Raw genomic sequence first — 17,841 nt, 5'->3', positions numbered from 1 at the left:
ACTGAGATAGAAGGAGAGAGAGAGTGGTAGAGGGAGAGATGGTGAGATAGAGAGAGTGGTAGAGGGAGAGATGGTGAGATAGAGAGAGTGGTAGAGGGAGAGATGGTGAGATAGAGAGAGTGGTAGAGGGAGAGATGGTGAGATAGAGAGAGTGGTAGAGGGAGAGATGGTGAGATAGAGAGAGTGGTAGAGGGAGAGATGGTGAGATAGAGAGAGTGGTAGAGGGAGAGATGGTGAGATAGAGAGAGTGGTAGAGGGAGAGATGGTGAGATAGAGAGAGTGGTAGAGGGAGAGATGGTGAGATAGAGAGAGTGGTAGAGGGAGAGATGGTGAGATAGAGAGAGTGGTAGAGGGAGAGATGGTGAGATAGAGAGAGTGGTAGAGGGAGAGATGGTGAGATAGAGAGAGTGGTAGAGGGAGAGATGGTGAGATAGAGAGAGTGGTAGAGGGAGAGATGGTGAGATAGAGAGAGTGGTAGAGGGAGAGATGGTGAGATAGAGAGAGTGGTAGAGGGAGAGATGGTGAGATAGAGAGAGTGAGACAGAGAATCACTCCACGATTAAATGAGCTAAATCTAAAATAAAATAAAAACCCCGTTTTAATTATGGTGATCCGGTCCAAAAAGACAAAAATATGTCAAACAAAATGAAAGGGGGATATGGATAGATACCACACTAAAGTATGATCACTAAAGTAGATCACAAAAAAACTAAATGACTGTCAAGTATTGTCAGATATTTGGTGAATTTAAACCACTTGCCCAACTAACTTAATTAGTTATAGAATGATTTCATTTAGGCAACGCTGTGGTCAAAACAAAACAGTAAAAACCTGGACCCTAAAAGACTCTAAGCTCATTTTGGGTACTCCTGTGACTGTTTAATTACGACACAGTAACCTAATAGTTACATAGTCATAGTCATAAATACATGAATGTATGACTTATTGCTGACCTGGTTTCTAACAGCAATAATAGCAACATCAGCAAGTTCGGATCAAAGTTATTGGAAAACTAATAGTCTGAACGTTGAGGATGATTTAAACTATTCTAATCCTCTGACATTGAGACAATGAAACATTTGAATGTGTTTCAAAGAGGCAGGCCGCATGATTATTATGGGTATTAAAGATGTCATGGAGATGTTGTGGCTTGTTTTTTTCAGATCGACAGGCTCTGCACCTTTTGAAGGTTGGGCTAGTTTTTTCATGGCTTGCTGAGTTGAGGTTGTTTTTGGTTATTTTTACTGAGGGCATCCGCCCACCATTTCAGAGACAGTTATAACAAGGGAATCTAGGGGCATATATATTTTTTTACCGTATTTCGTATCCAGATTTAAAATGTGGCACTCTGGCTCCCTTACTTTTGGTATCCGTGGTCTGTCATTACAAAGCCACAATGTAACAGCAGAGAACTTTGCTGTTGACTCTGTGCTAATTTGGACTCATTTGACACACTACAAGCATACAACGTAAAGTATTGTTGTGTACACACTAAACTACTAGCAGTATTAGGATCATAACTGACCGGATTATTATTGATAATGACAAAGTAAGCCTCTCAATATTCCTAGGCAGTACTGCAAGTGGCAGATTTTGGGTTTGGGTTGGCAACTTGTGATGCTTTAGCTAGTAGTTATACGGTCCAATGGGCAAGGCAAGGCACAGTCAAAGTTGATTTTGTTTATAAATACAGCGGACGATGTGTACCACCTCGCCACCATTGCGGCACTACTAAAGAGATTAGGTCTGATTGGTTAAATTGCCGTAAACATAAAGTCGAGACTTAGTGGGAGAACTTAAGAATCACATGAAGGGGATAATATCCCCACTCAGACCCTGAGATAAGGGCAGCGGGAGTGTTCACTGTGTTCACGAGCCAACCAATAGATCTCACCGCTGAAATAGGTCCGCAATGATTCATAATAAAAACATTGAAAACCTCCATCTTGTGTAGGAACTGAGTCATTGAAATGTGTACTCTCTTCTTTCTCTTTCTATAAACAGTCTCTACTAGACGAGTCCAGAAGCGGAACTCCATCCAGCCACTGCTGAACTTGACTATGGTGGCTGAATGCGGCTGTCAAGGCTGTGGTCTGTTGAAACATATACTTCACAGAACCACAGACCGCTTCTGTCGGGAACATCATTGGCTGCAGAAGAGAGAGGACAGTAGGTTCTTGTCTGTAAGGTCAGTGTCTGTGTCTGTAAGGTCAGTGTCTGTGTCTATAAGGTCAGTGTCTGCCCACAAATGGTTGCTGGTGGTCTGTAAATCAGAGGATTAACCCAGATATGTCAAACATGGTCCCTCAAATTGTCCTGGCAGATCTAAGGGGGCAGGGTTTAGCGTGGGGTAAAAGGGTTCATTGGGTCGTTTTGACGGGTCTTCAGGAATATATTCCCTCTGACAGGGATCTGATCCTAGCCCTGGTAGAAATCCACATGAGAGGCTTAAGTGTTTGATCAATGGGGCCAGAGCTAACTGCTGCTGTGGAGGTCATCAGGCCTTATACAGACACGTCCAGTTGCGTTGGCTTGTGTTAAGTAGAAAGACCGGTGGACGGGAGCATTTATTCTTACATTAACAGGATTAGGAAGTCAAACGGAGCCCCTTGCAGCTCTTTGACTAGTCAGGAGGCCGGGAAAAACACAGAGACTTTGACGAGACCCAAATGTTCAGAGTATTTCTGGGTGACAGGTATTCGTTCCCAGGGGTGGTTGGTGGTGGGGAGCGTCAACTAAGAGGCTTTCATTCATGTCAGATTCCTTTTCTTAAACAGCATGTTGCGTTTTTGAGGTGTACAGAGGAGTAAGGCAAATGTCATTCAAAAAGTACAGAAATTGTCATTTCAGGATCTAAAAATGGTGTGGACTACATCTAATACTAATGCAAAGGCTATCTGTGATACATAAAATAGAGATACATGTCTATAGATAGAAGTTTGCTGGGGTGTTGATGTTTTCAGAGAAGAGAGGGAGAAGTATCTGTCAGTCGCTCATCCGTAACTATGCGGACTCCGGGGGTTAATGGGGGAGGAGTCTTCCCGTCCACTCTGGCCAATCAGCTGATAGAGCCGGTGGCTGAGGTTCTGAACCTGGCAGGTTCCCAGGGCGCACCCCACTCTCATCAGCTGGGGGTGGTGGTGACCCCCCCGGGACCCTGATTGGGCCTGGCGACGACCTCTTGACCCTGTCCGTTGGGGCTCCAAGCCCTCCTCAAGCCTCACACGTACCAGAGGTTCAAGATGGGCTGTGTTCATGACAGTGGGTGGTGTGTCTCTGCGGAGGTAGCCAGGCAGCCATTTTGGAGATCTGATGGAGGGCTGGAGGTCTGATGAAGGGCTGGAGTCTGTTGGGCTGGCGAGTTCGGTGCCAGTTTCTGGAGTGAAGATCTCCTCCTCTCTCAGCGCATGAAGCTTCTTAAGCAGCTCCAACCTGGGAACACAGGAAAAGGTTCAGAGTTCAGATCTTGTGTCGTTAAGATTGATGTCTGTATCTTTCCACTCTGGGTCAATGCTGACCATTGAATCAGAGAAGTAATTTTAGAACTGGCCTAGTTATTCTCAGACTGATGTGAAGCACACTTCCAACAGCATTTTATGTCAACACACACTGACAGTAAATGTTACAAATGGAATGGGCATAGTGAGGGTTGATGTGTCACCATCCTGTCTTAATGCATTTTAGAAGACTAATGGCCTTTCAGCACAGGAACAAAACAGCATGGGGACCTGGCTGCTGTTAATTTATTATGGTAATATCAACATACTGGATGTCAAAACTATTGAGACTCCATGTCCGCCTCAGCTAAAGCAAACAGACAGAGTGGCTCTGGAGATTTACTGACTACTCACTCAAGAGAGGGAAGGCTAATGAACAGAGCAAACTGTGGCAAGTGTCCACAGGAAAGAGACATCCCCAAGTTTCAGGAGGAGCCTGTTTAGCAAACACATCTCAGATTGACTCTGGCTTTAGTGCTGAGGAGGAGGAGGCCCTGCCATCTGTTCTCATCTTGATGATGCCACTGGCTGCTCAACTCAAACTTGGCACTGGGGATTCTTTTCTCTGAACTGTTGTGGGTGTGTTTGCTCAGAGGGCTCGAATTTGTGTCTCTGTGTCTTCGTTTGTTACAGATGCTATAAATAGGTAGAGGATTTTACCTGGCGGAAGTCATATTGACGAAGCACCGGCCACAGTGAGTCGGGAATTCAATTCTCAAAATGGCGCCAGTGGGTATATCAAGCCTCAATTCTTTTTAGTAGTAAGTATGACTTTTGTGTGTTAAATGTCCTCCCATGATAAAGTTAGAACAAGAAAGAAAAAACCTCCCTTTTGTATCCTTTTTCCATTTTAAAGAGACACAGAAACATTTCCACAGCTTTTCAGGTTCTGACCGGCTTCCAACTGCTCTTTAGAAGAAGCAGTAATGATAGTTGGCATACAGCGTAATTATAAAAAGAGCACCGTTCTCCTCGTGAAACGCTGACTGGATTGTGAGAAATAACAGGGTAGGCCTACTGTAGAACGCCAATATGCAAGTGGTAACCAACCAATCTCTGTACAGACACAGCGAGAAGTGGCTATATTAATGAACAGGGTTCCAAACCCTTCTGTGCCTCCTCAAGGCGGTCTCTTAGTTAATGTGTTCAGTGCCTTGGCCAAACATGTTGTTAATGGTCAAAATTCTACAGACTACCAACCTGACTTTGAGCATTTATGGGTTTGTTCAACCAATTTAACATAAAACTGAGTTTTCTGGTGTGTTGTGGGCTTGAAGCCCAATGTAACTAGCCAATCTAGCTACTTTACACGCAAAAATATAGTGCTATTCCAGCAACAGCACCATGAGTGGTCAGTCAGTGAAAGTTTCAAGGTAGCTATATTTGACATGTACACAGAGTTCCAACACAAAGAAAACACTGAATGAGCTTTGCCACCACCTGTGTCTGTATCCCTGCCATCCAGCCTGTTTGCCCGTACAGGGCAGGGCCCTGGTGCCTGGTGATGGTGGGTGTCACTGGTAACCACTGTGGTAGTGCAGAGGGAGCACTATTTCCAGGAGCACCTAGTCATTCAGCTCTGTTCTTCTGTGGCCAGGCCATGGCCAAGTCACACCCACCTTCTGTGCCAGACAGGCACAAATTGTATTTGATTGCATGGAAAAGCTACGTTTATATACCGCATAAATACTGCAATGTGGTTGCTATAGAGATTTGGATCGTCTATATACATTACAGTACATTTTTATTTAGTTGACCTTTCTGTACACAAAAAGGCTGAAATACAATCTTCTGTTCAGGCTCATTCTTCTTTTGTGTTTGGAATCCATGGTGGAAAATGTGTTTCTCACACAGGAGGAAGGAGGAAACTTAATCCGTTTGGAAAGAAGAGATGGTGAATAAACAAAACAGAGGTAAAACAGCTCCAGAACAGCTTCCTTTGGGAGTCCCTGGACAAAAACAGGACTGATGGGGTGTGTAGACTGACAGTACCAAACAATGCCCACTGAGCACACACTGGTTGAATAAACGTTGTTTGAAATGACGTGTAACTAACATGGAATAGATGTTGAATTGACGTCTGTGATTAGTGGGTGTGCTATACCCAGCTACATAGTCACGGGGCGGCAGGGTAGCCTAGCGGTTAGAGCATTGGACTAGTAATCAAAAGGTTGCAAGTTCGAATCCCCAAGGTACAAATCTGTTGTTCTGTGCCTGAACAAGGCAGTTAACTCACTGTTCCTAGGCTGTCATTGAAAATAAGAACTTGTTCTTAACTGACCTGCCTAGGTAAAAGAAATGTTGTGTTTTATTGTACACCAGATAGGAGCAGTCAAGTGTGTTGTTTTACAGGGTCAGCCATAGTAGTACGGTTCCCCTGGAGCAAATTAGGATTAAGTGCCTTGCGCAAGAGCACATCAACAGTTTTTCCACCTTGTCAACTCAGGCATTTAAACCAGCGACCTTTCGGTTAGTGGCCCAACACTCTAACCGCTAGTCTACCTGCTGCCTAAGACAACGTGTCAGTCCCAATCCCCCCCATCGACCAAGTCGTTTGTGTGTGTGCTTGTGTGTGTTTATAATACCCATTTAACCCCCTGTTGGGTGGCAAATGCCCTCATCCACCCCTAGTGGAGCAGTAGTGGACTTTGTGGCACACTCAGCGCTGGAACTCCCATAACACACCATGCCGCCCCGAGCCCGACCCAACGCAGTAGACGATGGCTGCTTCGCTAGTCAGGCTATTCTGGGCTGGCAGACAGCCATAAAGACCCTGTGATGTAGTTAAAAAAACAATTCTCTTGGAGAATTTGTAACTGGAGGGGGGCGGAGCGGGAGAAAAAAGAAAGAAAGAGCAAATCTGCTGTTTAAAGGAGGTTAAATGTGTTTGGGTTTCTGTGGGGTTCACCTCCCACCTAGGGAGTTCGTGGCATGTCCTTTTGTCCTCCTCTCTTCTCTGTTACACCATCTGACCTGACCGATTTACCTTCACCTGACCCTGATGCCCTTAGCTTTTATATAATGGCTTCACAAGCAAGTGTTAACTTGTCTGTCTTGTCCCTTGGGCCAGCCAGAACTCATTTGTATGTGTCTGTGCCAGAGGGATCGGATGGATCTGAGGGGAGTGTTTTGGCCAAAGACTTTGGACCGGAGGTGTAACTGTGTGCCCAGTGCACATGCTCCTCTCCAGTTTCCAGTTCTTCTGATCCCACAATAATCCTTTTGGCCACCGTGTTCTAGCCCACAGCCAGGAGAAGGCAGCAGCACCATGTACTGTAGCCCGGCCCAACGTGAGAACTCTCTCACTGGATCACATCTGATCTGACAGCCCTGTCTAATTTGGCTATTGAGAAAGTAATCCTGCAAATGGACAGTAATGGAGGTCTTTGTGATTGGCAGAGGATCAAAGATATCAAAGCTTCACATTTTTAGAAACATTCACTCACTCAACACTCATTTTCAGCACCATCTGATCTGTGGAAGATTATTTAAAAAAATATATTGGTAACAAATCCACCTACTTGTTCTGTAAAATTCCCATTTTCATCGGAGGGCATTAAGCTAAAAGTCACTTAGCTTGGGGAACGGGTGGAGGAAGGGGGGATTTGAGGGTTCGATAAAAGGGTAAGCTGATCCCAACTCCTTTGTGCTACAGTGTGGTCTTATTCTTTAATATTAATCCCACAGTTTAGACTGAGTGTCAGGCTATGGGTAACTGGTGCATGGAATCAGGCACAAGAGAGCAGAGATGAGTGTACAAGGTAGTTTAATCCACGAACTGCACCAGTATAAAACAAATACAAAAGGTGTGTGAAAATACTAGTCACTCGTAAATACCAGCCATACTGTATAGAATCAACATGAACATAATAAACAAACACGCACACCAAACATGGGGGAAACAGAGGGTTAAATAATGAACATGTAATTGGGGAATAGAAACCAGGTTTGTAGAAAACAAAGACAAAACAAATGGAAATGTAAAAGTGGATTGCGATGGCTAGAAAGCCGGTGACGTCGACCACCGAACTCCGCCCGTACAAGGAGAGGGACCGACTTCGGCGCAAGTTGTGCCACTGAGGTCTGGAATCACAACTGAGACCCACCAGTGGAACCACCACAACAAGGGTGATTCCACGCCAGCAGGAGCGGGAAATATATTTGGTATTTACATTTGAGTCATTTAGTCATATCCAGAGCAACTTACAGGAGCAATTAGGTGTCTCAAACTGTTCTGACAATTCTCACATAGAAACATGATTGGGTGGAAGGGTGTTTAACATGTAGTTTTTTTTTCTTCATTTCTATCACAAGCCATTTTTGGGGGGAAAATCATGATGAAACTAACCATTTTATACTCTTTTTAGTATACATACCTCCTATAAGACTCTCTGGTCTGTGAACGGTACATAATACAGACAACATCTGTCATTATACTCCTTATAGTGTTCTCTCTGAAATACCCATTTTCACAATACTTTATTCAACATAAAAAATATTAATATTAATCTCAAAACTATCCTTTTTAGAGTCTGTCTTCAAACACGTAACATTTCCAGAGTGGGCTCTCTGGTACTTTTAATGATATGACCCATTTTATACATATAAATTGACATGATAGGTCATTAACCAATCACATTCAGCAAATCACCAGCAGAGTGAGTTCCCTTTGAATCCATTTTCCCATTCACTGTGTTGGTGGTGCTCATAAAATTGTATTATTCGCCTACCTCCTCATGCCTTTTGCACACATTGTATATAGACTGCCCATTTTTTTTTTCTACTGTGTTATTGACTTGTTAATTGTTTACTCCATGTGTAACTCTGTGTTGTCTGTTCACACTGCTATGCTTTATTTTGTCCAGGTCGCAGTTGCAAATGAGAACTTGTTCTCAACTAGCCTACCTGGTTAAATAAAGGTGAAATAAAAAAAATAAAAAATAAAATGATCACACCTTCAGAATTAGCAGAGCCCACCCTGGAAATGTAATGTACTTATATATATTGTTCAAAAAATGGCTTAAAATAAACCAAACCAAAAAGGGTAGTTTGGAGATATTAATATTTGAATGTTGAATAAATGAATGTGATTATTTTTATTTCAGAATCTAGACCTACTCCATATTTTAAAACACACTATAAGAATATAATGACACCAAGATGTTGTCTGTATCACGTACAGTTCACGGATCATAGGGTCTTATAGGAGGCATGTACAGTATAGGTCTAAAAAGGGCCTAAAGTGGATACTTTTATCATGATTTTCTCAAACATTGTTTGTGATACAAATTTAAATCGCTGATGTTCCACCAGCCCCAGCCTGATGCCCTCTTCTGCCCCAGTAAGGCCCCCTCAGAGAGGGGTAAGCCTTGGCCAGTACCAGACCCTTCATACATGCTTATACCCAGGGGGCTGGAGCCTACCATGGGCTGCCTTAATCAGCAGTAAATGTGGCACATTCATACATAATCCTCGCCAGGCGCCATGCAGCTAACAGAGGACAGATTGTGTTCTCAGTAAGGAGACAGAAATAAGCAAAAGGCGATTTATTTGTGAATGAACCATTGCTGCCGCTTGTTCTCCATGCGTTGGTGGTTTTATAACCTCTTGTATTGATGATAAGTACGTGCTGAGGGTTGATTTAGCACTTTCCTCATCATGTACTGCGTTGGGTGAAAGTGTACTCAGTTGCTAAAGTCCACGGCTTGAAAGAACGACTGCCACATATCCACTGTTCTCTCTTGTTCCCCTCAGCAGACTTAAGTGTGGAGTGGTTTGGGAATTGGGAGACGGACTTCAGACTATACAGTGGTTGCAGTTCCACGTTCCAATTGTACTGAGGCGGCCACTCACAGCTGCAGTGCTGACTCCTGATTGAGGCCTGATCTCCATCGGTATTGTAGGCATCCATCCACACTACAAATGACTGTACTTAGCTAGAATAACACCTACATTTTCCTCAACCACCAATAGAACATGAAACGAGTTTAGTCCTCTCCTCAGACCTCAATCTGTGTTCATTCTTCAGCCTTTATCCTGTGTTCTTTCTTTAACACTAACAGACAGACAGACAGACAGACATCGTGTTTTATTTTTTGCTGTGGAAAATCTGGTATCATAGTATCTCGATACTGGTATTGTGACATCTCCAATGCCTGCGCACGCACGCACGCACGCACGCACGCACGCACGCGCACACGCGCACACACGCACACACGCACACACGCACACACGCACACACGCACACAAGCACACACGCACACAAGCACACAAGCACACAAGCACACACGCACACAAGCACACAAGCACACAAGCCTTTTGCCATGGTCAGGCTTTCAGTGCAGAGTGGAAGCATTTTCTTTATGGATGTGGACGGTGGAATTTAGGTCTTAGCCACTAATCCACTGTGGAATTCTGAGCTGCCTGGTGGGAGACTGGTTCCCCCTCTTATTTAGGCCTAGTCATAATGACTCCCATGGAGAGAGAAGGAGAAAGAGAGAGAGTGGGTGAGAGGGAGGGAGGGTCATGGCAGTGTTTATATGGTAGATACATTACATCTCCATACATTGCCAGTCCAGACCTGTGTTTACAGTGTGGGCCACATCAGAGCAGCCAAACGTACTCAGAGCAGAGGTCTAACCTCAGAGCCATACATACTGCCTCTCACAGAGCAATCTACAGGGCCAGCCAGGGTTATATCAGACTGTGAGGCACGCAAAGTGTATTTAAGTACATAAAAGAGATAACTGGAGTAAAGTTGAAGTGTTTATGAGCCATATTAGTCAAGGTAATGTTCATGTTACGTCTTTGATATTGTATAAGCTTGTCTATAAATCTAAATAAAGTTATTGTATATAGAGTTATACAATCTATCACCATCTAATGGATGCAACAGTAGGTCCTCTGGGAGGTGGATGATGATGCAATGTGCCTGTTTCTGGGGTAAATATTGTGTTTGGACAATGGATGGGTGTTGACGTCTGAATTGCATGCAGGGGTCCTGGCCATGACACTTTCCCCATATGGGGTGGCAGAGGGAGTTCATGATTTAGGAGGAGGATGGACAGACGGGAAAAATATTGTTTTCCTGAGCAAATTCACGACCACAATACACACAGACTCAAATATACACAGACTCAAATACACACAGCCAGAGCAGTAGTCTACACTTACACAGTCCCTCTTTCTAAAGAGAATATACTTTACCCTCCCACACGCGCTCAATACACAAACTGTGTTCATCCTGTCTGGGATGTCTGACATGTCATATCATTGACCTCTGTCCCAGACTGTGTGGAAGTAGTGGGTCATCATGACAACAAGCACATTACAGCACATCAGCTCCAGTAACATGCCTCTGTCTGGGGCGCCCTGCACCCCACAGCTGGAATCCACAACCTAAAACTGCTTCGTCTCTAAAGCCATATTTACAGTACCTTGTGGTTTGCCTCTATTTTCTCTCAAGCTGTTACTGTATGTAAAATGAAGGGTATAGTATGTATTGTGAATGGCCGAGAGCAAGGGTGTCAAAACACAAAGCCCCGCGGGCCGTCCATGATCAGGACATCGAGCACTTTATCGGTACAGCAAACGCACCCATCACACCTCAGTCTGAAAAGGGGAATGAGAGGAGCGATGAGGCCTGTGATGGGATCATCATGTGTGATGGGAAGAACAGCGCGTTTGGTATGGAAGGAAGAAAAAGTTGGACATTTACTGAGTAAATAAATAGATAAAAGAAGGGAAAAAGGCAGAGAGAGAAACCAGAATTAGAGAGAAAGTGAGAAAAAAAGAGAGAGGACATTATGAATCGCCCTTCCATCACCAAGGGAACATCCCGAGGGGATTTCTAGGAATGATAACCCCTCACACAGCCACAGCTTGGACAAGACAAACAGACTCACTCTTATTGAACTGTTTGTTTTATGAAAAGCTGCCGTGTTCACTCAAATACACTGATAGAGAGCACTGCTGCAACCACAATCATATCCACCATTACCCATGAATTCTGCCCCTGCTGTTTTAAATGGGAAGTTAGTTCTGAGAGATTAAAATCATAAAAACCACTGGGAAGCAGAAATAGCCCATCCCTGCTGGGAGCTCTGTCTGAAATAAACAGAGGCGTTTGAGTCATGCTTCCCCTTACTTCGATTTGATTTCAGCGGCAGGTGTTTGCCTATGAGCAGACACACAGGCACACACGCATGCACACACACACACACACATACACACACCTGTAGACAGAGGTTGTTGAGCTAAGTCCGAACCTCCAGCGTAGGGGCCCTCCTGTCAGAATAGGGTTACCTTATATGGAGACTGTTGTTCCATCTCAGCCCTGCCAATCTATCAGCCCTGCCAATCTAGGCCATGCAGGGTAAAAACAACCCTCTTTTTCCACATACTCAGAAGTCAATAACCTCAAATATAGGTCATAATGACTTGCCAGTCCATTCATGGATGCATGTCAGCAGAACTTTTTTGGCCTGAATGCCAAGCATCACGCCTGGTGGAAACCTGGCACCATCCCTACGGTGAAGCATGGTGGTGGCAGCATCATGCTGTGGGGATGTTTTTCAGCGGCAGGGACTGGGAGACACGTCAGGATCAAGGAAAAGATGAACGGAGCAAAGTACAGATCCTTGATGAAAGCCTGCTCCAGAGCGCTAAGGATCTCAGACTGGGGCGAAGGTTCACCTTCCAACAGGACAACAACCCTAAGGAGACAGCCAAGACAATGCAGGAGTTGCTTCAGGACAAGTCTCTGAATGTTATTGATTGGCCTAGCCAGAGCCCGGGCTTGAACCTATTCTAACATCTCTGGAGAGACGTGAAAATACAGTTTAAGTCAGAAGTTTACATACACCTTAGCCAAATACATTTAAACTCAGTTTTTCACAATTGCTGACATTTAATCAGACTACAAATTCCCTGACTTAGGTCAGTTAGGATCAGCACTTTATTTTAAGAATGTGAAATGTCAGAATAATAGTAGAGAGAATGATTTATTTCAGCTTTCATCACATTCCCAGTGGGTCAGAAATGTACATACACTCAATTAGAATTTGGTAGCATTGCCTTTAAATTGTTTAACTTGGGTCAAACGGTTTGGGTAGCCTTCCACAAGCTTCCCACAATAAGTTGGGTGAATTTTGGCCCATTCTTCCTGACAGAGCTGGTTTAACTGAGTCAGGTTTGTAGGCCTCCTTGCTCGCACAAGCTTTTTCAGTTCTGCCCACACAATTTTTATAGGATTTAGGTCAGGGCTTTGTGATGACCACTCCAATACTTTGACAATGTTGTCCTTAAGACATTTTGCCACAACTTTGGAAGTGTGCTTGAGGTCATTGTCCATTTGGAAGACCCATTTGCAATCAAGCTTTAACTTCCTGACTGATGTCTTGAAATGTTGCTTCAATATATCCACATCGTTTTCCTACCTCATGATGCCATCTCTTTTGTGAAGTGCACCAGTCCCTCCTGCAGCAAAGCACCCCCATAACATGATGCTGCCACCCCTGTGCTTCACGGTTGGGATGTTGTTCTTCGGCTTGCAGGCCTCCCCCTTTTTCCTCCAAACATAACGTTGGTCATGATGGCCAAGCAGTTCTATTTCTGTTTCATCAGACCAGAGGACATTTCTCCAAAATGTACGATCTTTGTCCCCATGTGCAGTTGCAAACCGCAGTCTGGCTTTTTTATGGTGGTTTTTGAGCAGTGGCTTCTTCCTTGCTGAGCCGCCATTCAGGTTATGTCGATATAGGACTCGTTGTTTTACTGTGGATATAGATACTTTTGTACCTGTTTCCTCCAGCATCTTCTCATGGTCCATTACTGTTGTTCTGATTTGCACTTTTCGCACTAAAGTACGTTCATCTCTAGGAGACAGAATGCATCTCCTTCCTGAGTGGTATCATGGCTGCGTGGTCCCATGGTGTTTATACTTGCGTACTATTGTTTGTTTAGATGAACGTGGTACCTTCAGGCATTTGGAAATTGCTCCAGAGGATGAACCAGACTTGTGGAGGTCTACAATTGTTTTTTTCTGAGGTCTTGGCTGATTTCTTTTGATTTTCCCATGATGTCAAGCACAGGTACACCTCCAAATGACTCAAATTATGTCAATTAGCCTATCAGAAACCTCTAAAGCCATGACATAATTTTCTGCAGTTTTCCAAGCTGTTTAAAGGCACAGTCAATTTAGTGTATGTAAACTTCTGACCCACTGGAATTGTGATACAGTGAATTATAAGTTAAATAATCTGTCTGTAAACAATTGTTGGAAAAATTACTTATGTCATGCACAACGTAGATGTCCTAACCGACTTGCCAAAACTATAGTTTGTTAACAAGACATTTGTGGAGTGGTTGAAAAATGAGTTTTAATGACCCCAACCTAAGTGGATGTAAACTTCCGACTTCAACTGTAGCTGTGCAGCAATGCTTCTCATCCAACCTGACAGAGCTTGAGAGGGTCTGCATAGAAGAATGGGAGAAAGTCCCCAAATACAGGCATGCCAAGCTAGTAGTTTCATACTCAAGAAGACTCAAGGCTGTAACCGCTGCCAAAGGTGCTTCAACGAAGTACTCAGTAAAGGGTAGGAATACTTATGTAAATGTAATATGTCTGTTTTTTATACATTTGCAAAAATGTCTAAAAACCTGTTTTTGCTTTGTCATTATGGGGTATTGTGTGTAGATTGATGAGGGAAAAATATTTAATACATTTTAGAATAAGGCTGTAACCTAACAAAATGTGGAAAAAGTCAAGGGGTCTGAATACTTTCCAAAGGCACTGTATAAAGCAAGATAACAGTGGTGTCACTGACCTAGTAATAATATGAATAAGTCTCCAACAAAAATGATCATCTTCAGATCCCTTGGTTGATCATGTCTGAGTTACCAGACCAACAACACAACTCATGGACATTTTTGGGGACGTGTCAGTGTGTCCTACAGCGCTAACCCACATTAGAAGAACAACTAGATACAACCAAGTGCCTTACTTAATTTGCCCCCCAAAAATGACTAACAGCTTTGAACATCCCAGATTTCCATGTAAAGGCATGGCTCTTGGTGAAGGTAATCATCTGTTTTAATTGGTTTCTCTCATTGACAGGGTCCTGGTTCCTGTCAGTCTCCCACCAGAAGAGGGCATGCAGACACTGACTCTACCCTCCGCTCTAGTTCTCACTGCACTAAAACACACCAGAGACTGGAGTCTTCACTAGTGCACTTCTCCTTCACTTTGAACAGGCACGTCTGCCCACCCAATGAAATAGGAGGGCAGTGTGTGTGTGTGTGTGTGTGTGTGTGTGTGTGTGTGTGTGTGTGTGTGTGTGTGTGTGTGTGTGTGTGTGTGTGTGTGTGTGTGTGTGTGTGTGTGTGTGTGTGTGTGTGTGTGTGTGTGTGTGTGTGTGTGCGTGTGTGCGTGCGCGCGTGTACGTGTGTGTGGGTATTGTTGACCAATTCCCTGTAATCTTGGGATTTTACTACCATGTCATACATAGAAGAATAGCAGAGTGGGAAAATACCACTCATTACAGTATTACAGTGCCTGAAATTTGGGGGGAATTCAGCAAATGCCAACATGAGGAGGACTGTTTTTTCCACCTCTGCTATCATATGTCCCACATGAGGTCATATATACTGCTGTGTTAGGAATATGACCTAATGTGGGACATATGATAGCAGAGGTGGAAAAAACAGTTAACTTAAGGACCATACATTTGTCTGAACAAATTACTAAAACCAAACTTAATTGGTAAGACAAACACACAACCATATATCTGTTGCATTCCAACATATAGTCACATGTGTATAAGATAAAGTAGATGGTTTGGCGCAATAAATCTTGACTTTGAACACTGACGCAAGTAGCTAGCACTTTCGTTTAGGGACCTATAACGAACTGTACGGAAGTATTTCATGAATACGGACAGATTGGATGTAACATTTATCTACATCGGTAATATATAAATCAAATACTGAACGGTCTTTAATAACGCGCCTAACCTGAGCATATGTGTTTATAGCGCAGTGTGAAAAAATATGATGCAATGACGGTCGTATTGTCCTCTGTCCCATTAGTTGCATTTGGAGTTTTTGGACTAAATTCAGTTGCATCATATAAGAACACAAATTCTGATGAGTACGCTTTATTATGCAGATGGAATACATTTGTAATATCATCATGGTTCCCATTTTTCAACGTAGTGATGATGGATAACATAGCGCTCGTTAGCCTACACTATCATGAACTTTGAGCCAACACAAGTGTTTAAATCCCATAACAGACCGAGCCAATGGAGAGAGCAGTGCAAACGAGAGACTGCGCAATGAGCGCATGGATGGACTCTCAATCCATTCTAAAAACACGAATTCCCCTCAAACTTTTCCACATGGTCATATTATAACTACAGAGACCCCAGGTTATCCGAGCAGGAACGCACGTTCACTGTATCACGTCTGCCTCGCTCTGACCTTGAGGGCCAATCTCCCCGACACAACACCCGGCCTGACTGAACAAAAACTTCAGCGTACTTTATGCCATAAACCTCGACATGATTCAATAAGTGGTTCAACCGGTTTGGGGTTTGACAGTGTGATTTAATTTTAAAAAAACAGTAGGCTAATAAAAGTCGCGCGTCAATTCACCAAACACCGGCAAAATCATTGGACATTCGAGAATAACCAAATTCATAATAATGCATCTCATTCATCACTGTATTTTCCGAATCCTGGAATAAAATACGACTACATGTAGCCTATATTTGAATTAGACCTCCAGATTTCCTATTGAAATAGCATCAGCTTTTATATATCCAATAAGCTCTCCAGAAGAACATTTCTGTTCAATAATCATCACTTCCAGAAAGGATCACTCTTAGAAAGGGAAAGAGAAGGAACTGGAACGCACGTTCAATATAGGAAGGTAATTTAATGTCTTTCTTCTTACCTGTTTCTCTCCAGACGGTCTGCGGCCGGGAGAGCCAGGAGCTGCTGGAGGGAGAGTAGGCTGATGCAATACACAGTAACCGGCAGAAGTGAACGCATCTCGGGACGAGTTCTCACACACACCCCTTGGGAAGGAGGGTGTTCCCAAACCACCTGGACGATGTTCAACTCCCGGGGAAGAAAAATTCCCAAAGGTTTTGGTATTTAGGCTAGTACTGATATCCAGGCAACAATGCGCGAGACAGTCAAATAATCCTGTGATAAACAGACAAATTAAAAAAGTAAAGAAAAGTAAATAAATGGTCTAATTTGATCAATAGTACCTGTGGGACACCTGTAAGTGAATTATTCACTCACTATTCAGTAGCCTAATCATGCATACAAAGTGTACGAACCACTCTATGTGTTTCCAATTGAAAGCTATGCAAAAAGAAACCTCAAGCACTAAAGCAAATATATAAAAAAATATATCCAGCTACACGCATTTTTTCATATTTTACACAAAGATGATATTGAATTTCAAATTATAACTATAATAACTCATATAAAATAGTACATTTTATGAATATTAGTAATATCTTACGTATATGAGGATTTTCGGAAAATAAATATTCAGAAGTGTTTTCCCACGGATCTAACAAGTGTTGGTCAAGATGAAGTTCTCAAATTCAACTTCTGAAGTTGAGCGCGAGATGACATTGTGCGTATAAATATTGAGTGGGCGGGACTCATTCTACACCGGTGCACCCGATAGGCTCCGTGAATTGGTCGGATAATGTATTATTCATTTACTATGTGACGTGTATGTGTGCATGTTGAGGTGTGCCGTTTAGTTTGTGGGTTTTGGTGGCAAATGCCAACTGATATGCCAAAATGATGATGGTGCTTGACTGGTCAAAGACCTTCCAAGAACTTCCAAGAAAACGAGTTCAATGTTTGCTCTGTTAGTTATAGATATTCATATTTAAGATATATTTTATGACAGATCCATGCTAATGCCAACCATTGATCAAAATGTTGTTTTATTAACAATTTCCCATACTATATGCCATACAAACAAATGGTGGCATATTCTCAAAATACTTTTCTTAGACTTCTAGCCCGCGTTTTGCACCCCCTCCCTTTCCCTTCCCTCTTATCTTTGCCTTCAACACCAAGTAAGCCTGAGGGATAAGTATAGATACCTTTGGCCACACACCGGTGTCTACGCGTTCTAAGTACTGCCAAATGTGCTATTGATACATAGCTATTTGACAGATTGCTTCATGATTATGCCACAAACATTTATTTATCCTACATTTTCCAGAAATATAAGGAAATATGACCTCACAAAGAGTACCATGTGACCTATGATAATGAGTGGTTACAGCTATCATATAGCTTGATGCCA

General features: G+C 43.1%; 1 protein-coding gene across 2 annotated transcripts; it reads right to left on the bottom strand.

Moving 5' to 3' along the window:
- Positions 1 to 421: 421 nt before the first annotated feature.
- LOC123994525 (protein ADM2-like) lies at positions 422 to 17,141 on the bottom strand. Of its 2 annotated transcripts, XM_046297224.1 has the most exons (3): positions 17,035 to 17,141; positions 16,453 to 16,706; positions 422 to 3,432 (listed from the first exon to the last, which is right to left on the bottom strand). In XM_046297224.1, the coding sequence occupies exons 2-3, from the start codon at positions 16,548 to 16,550 to the stop codon at positions 2,994 to 2,996; spliced, it is 537 nt and encodes a 178-aa protein (XP_046153180.1). In that variant the 5' UTR covers positions 16,551 to 16,706; positions 17,035 to 17,141; the 3' UTR covers positions 422 to 2,993. The 2 variants fall into 2 exon arrangements, with proteins under 2 accessions (XP_046153180.1, XP_046153181.1); XM_046297225.1 differs by lacking the exon at positions 17,035 to 17,141 and having other exon boundaries at positions 16,453 to 17,016.
- Positions 17,142 to 17,841: the final 700 nt, after the last annotated feature.

This window comes from Oncorhynchus gorbuscha, linkage group LG14, assembly GCF_021184085.1.
Source record: "Oncorhynchus gorbuscha isolate QuinsamMale2020 ecotype Even-year linkage group LG14, OgorEven_v1.0, whole genome shotgun sequence".
NCBI classification, from domain to species: Eukaryota; Metazoa; Chordata; class Actinopteri; order Salmoniformes; family Salmonidae; genus Oncorhynchus; species Oncorhynchus gorbuscha.
Note: the sequence above shows the minus strand (reverse complement) of the source record. Positions and strands in the feature narration are given on the sequence as shown.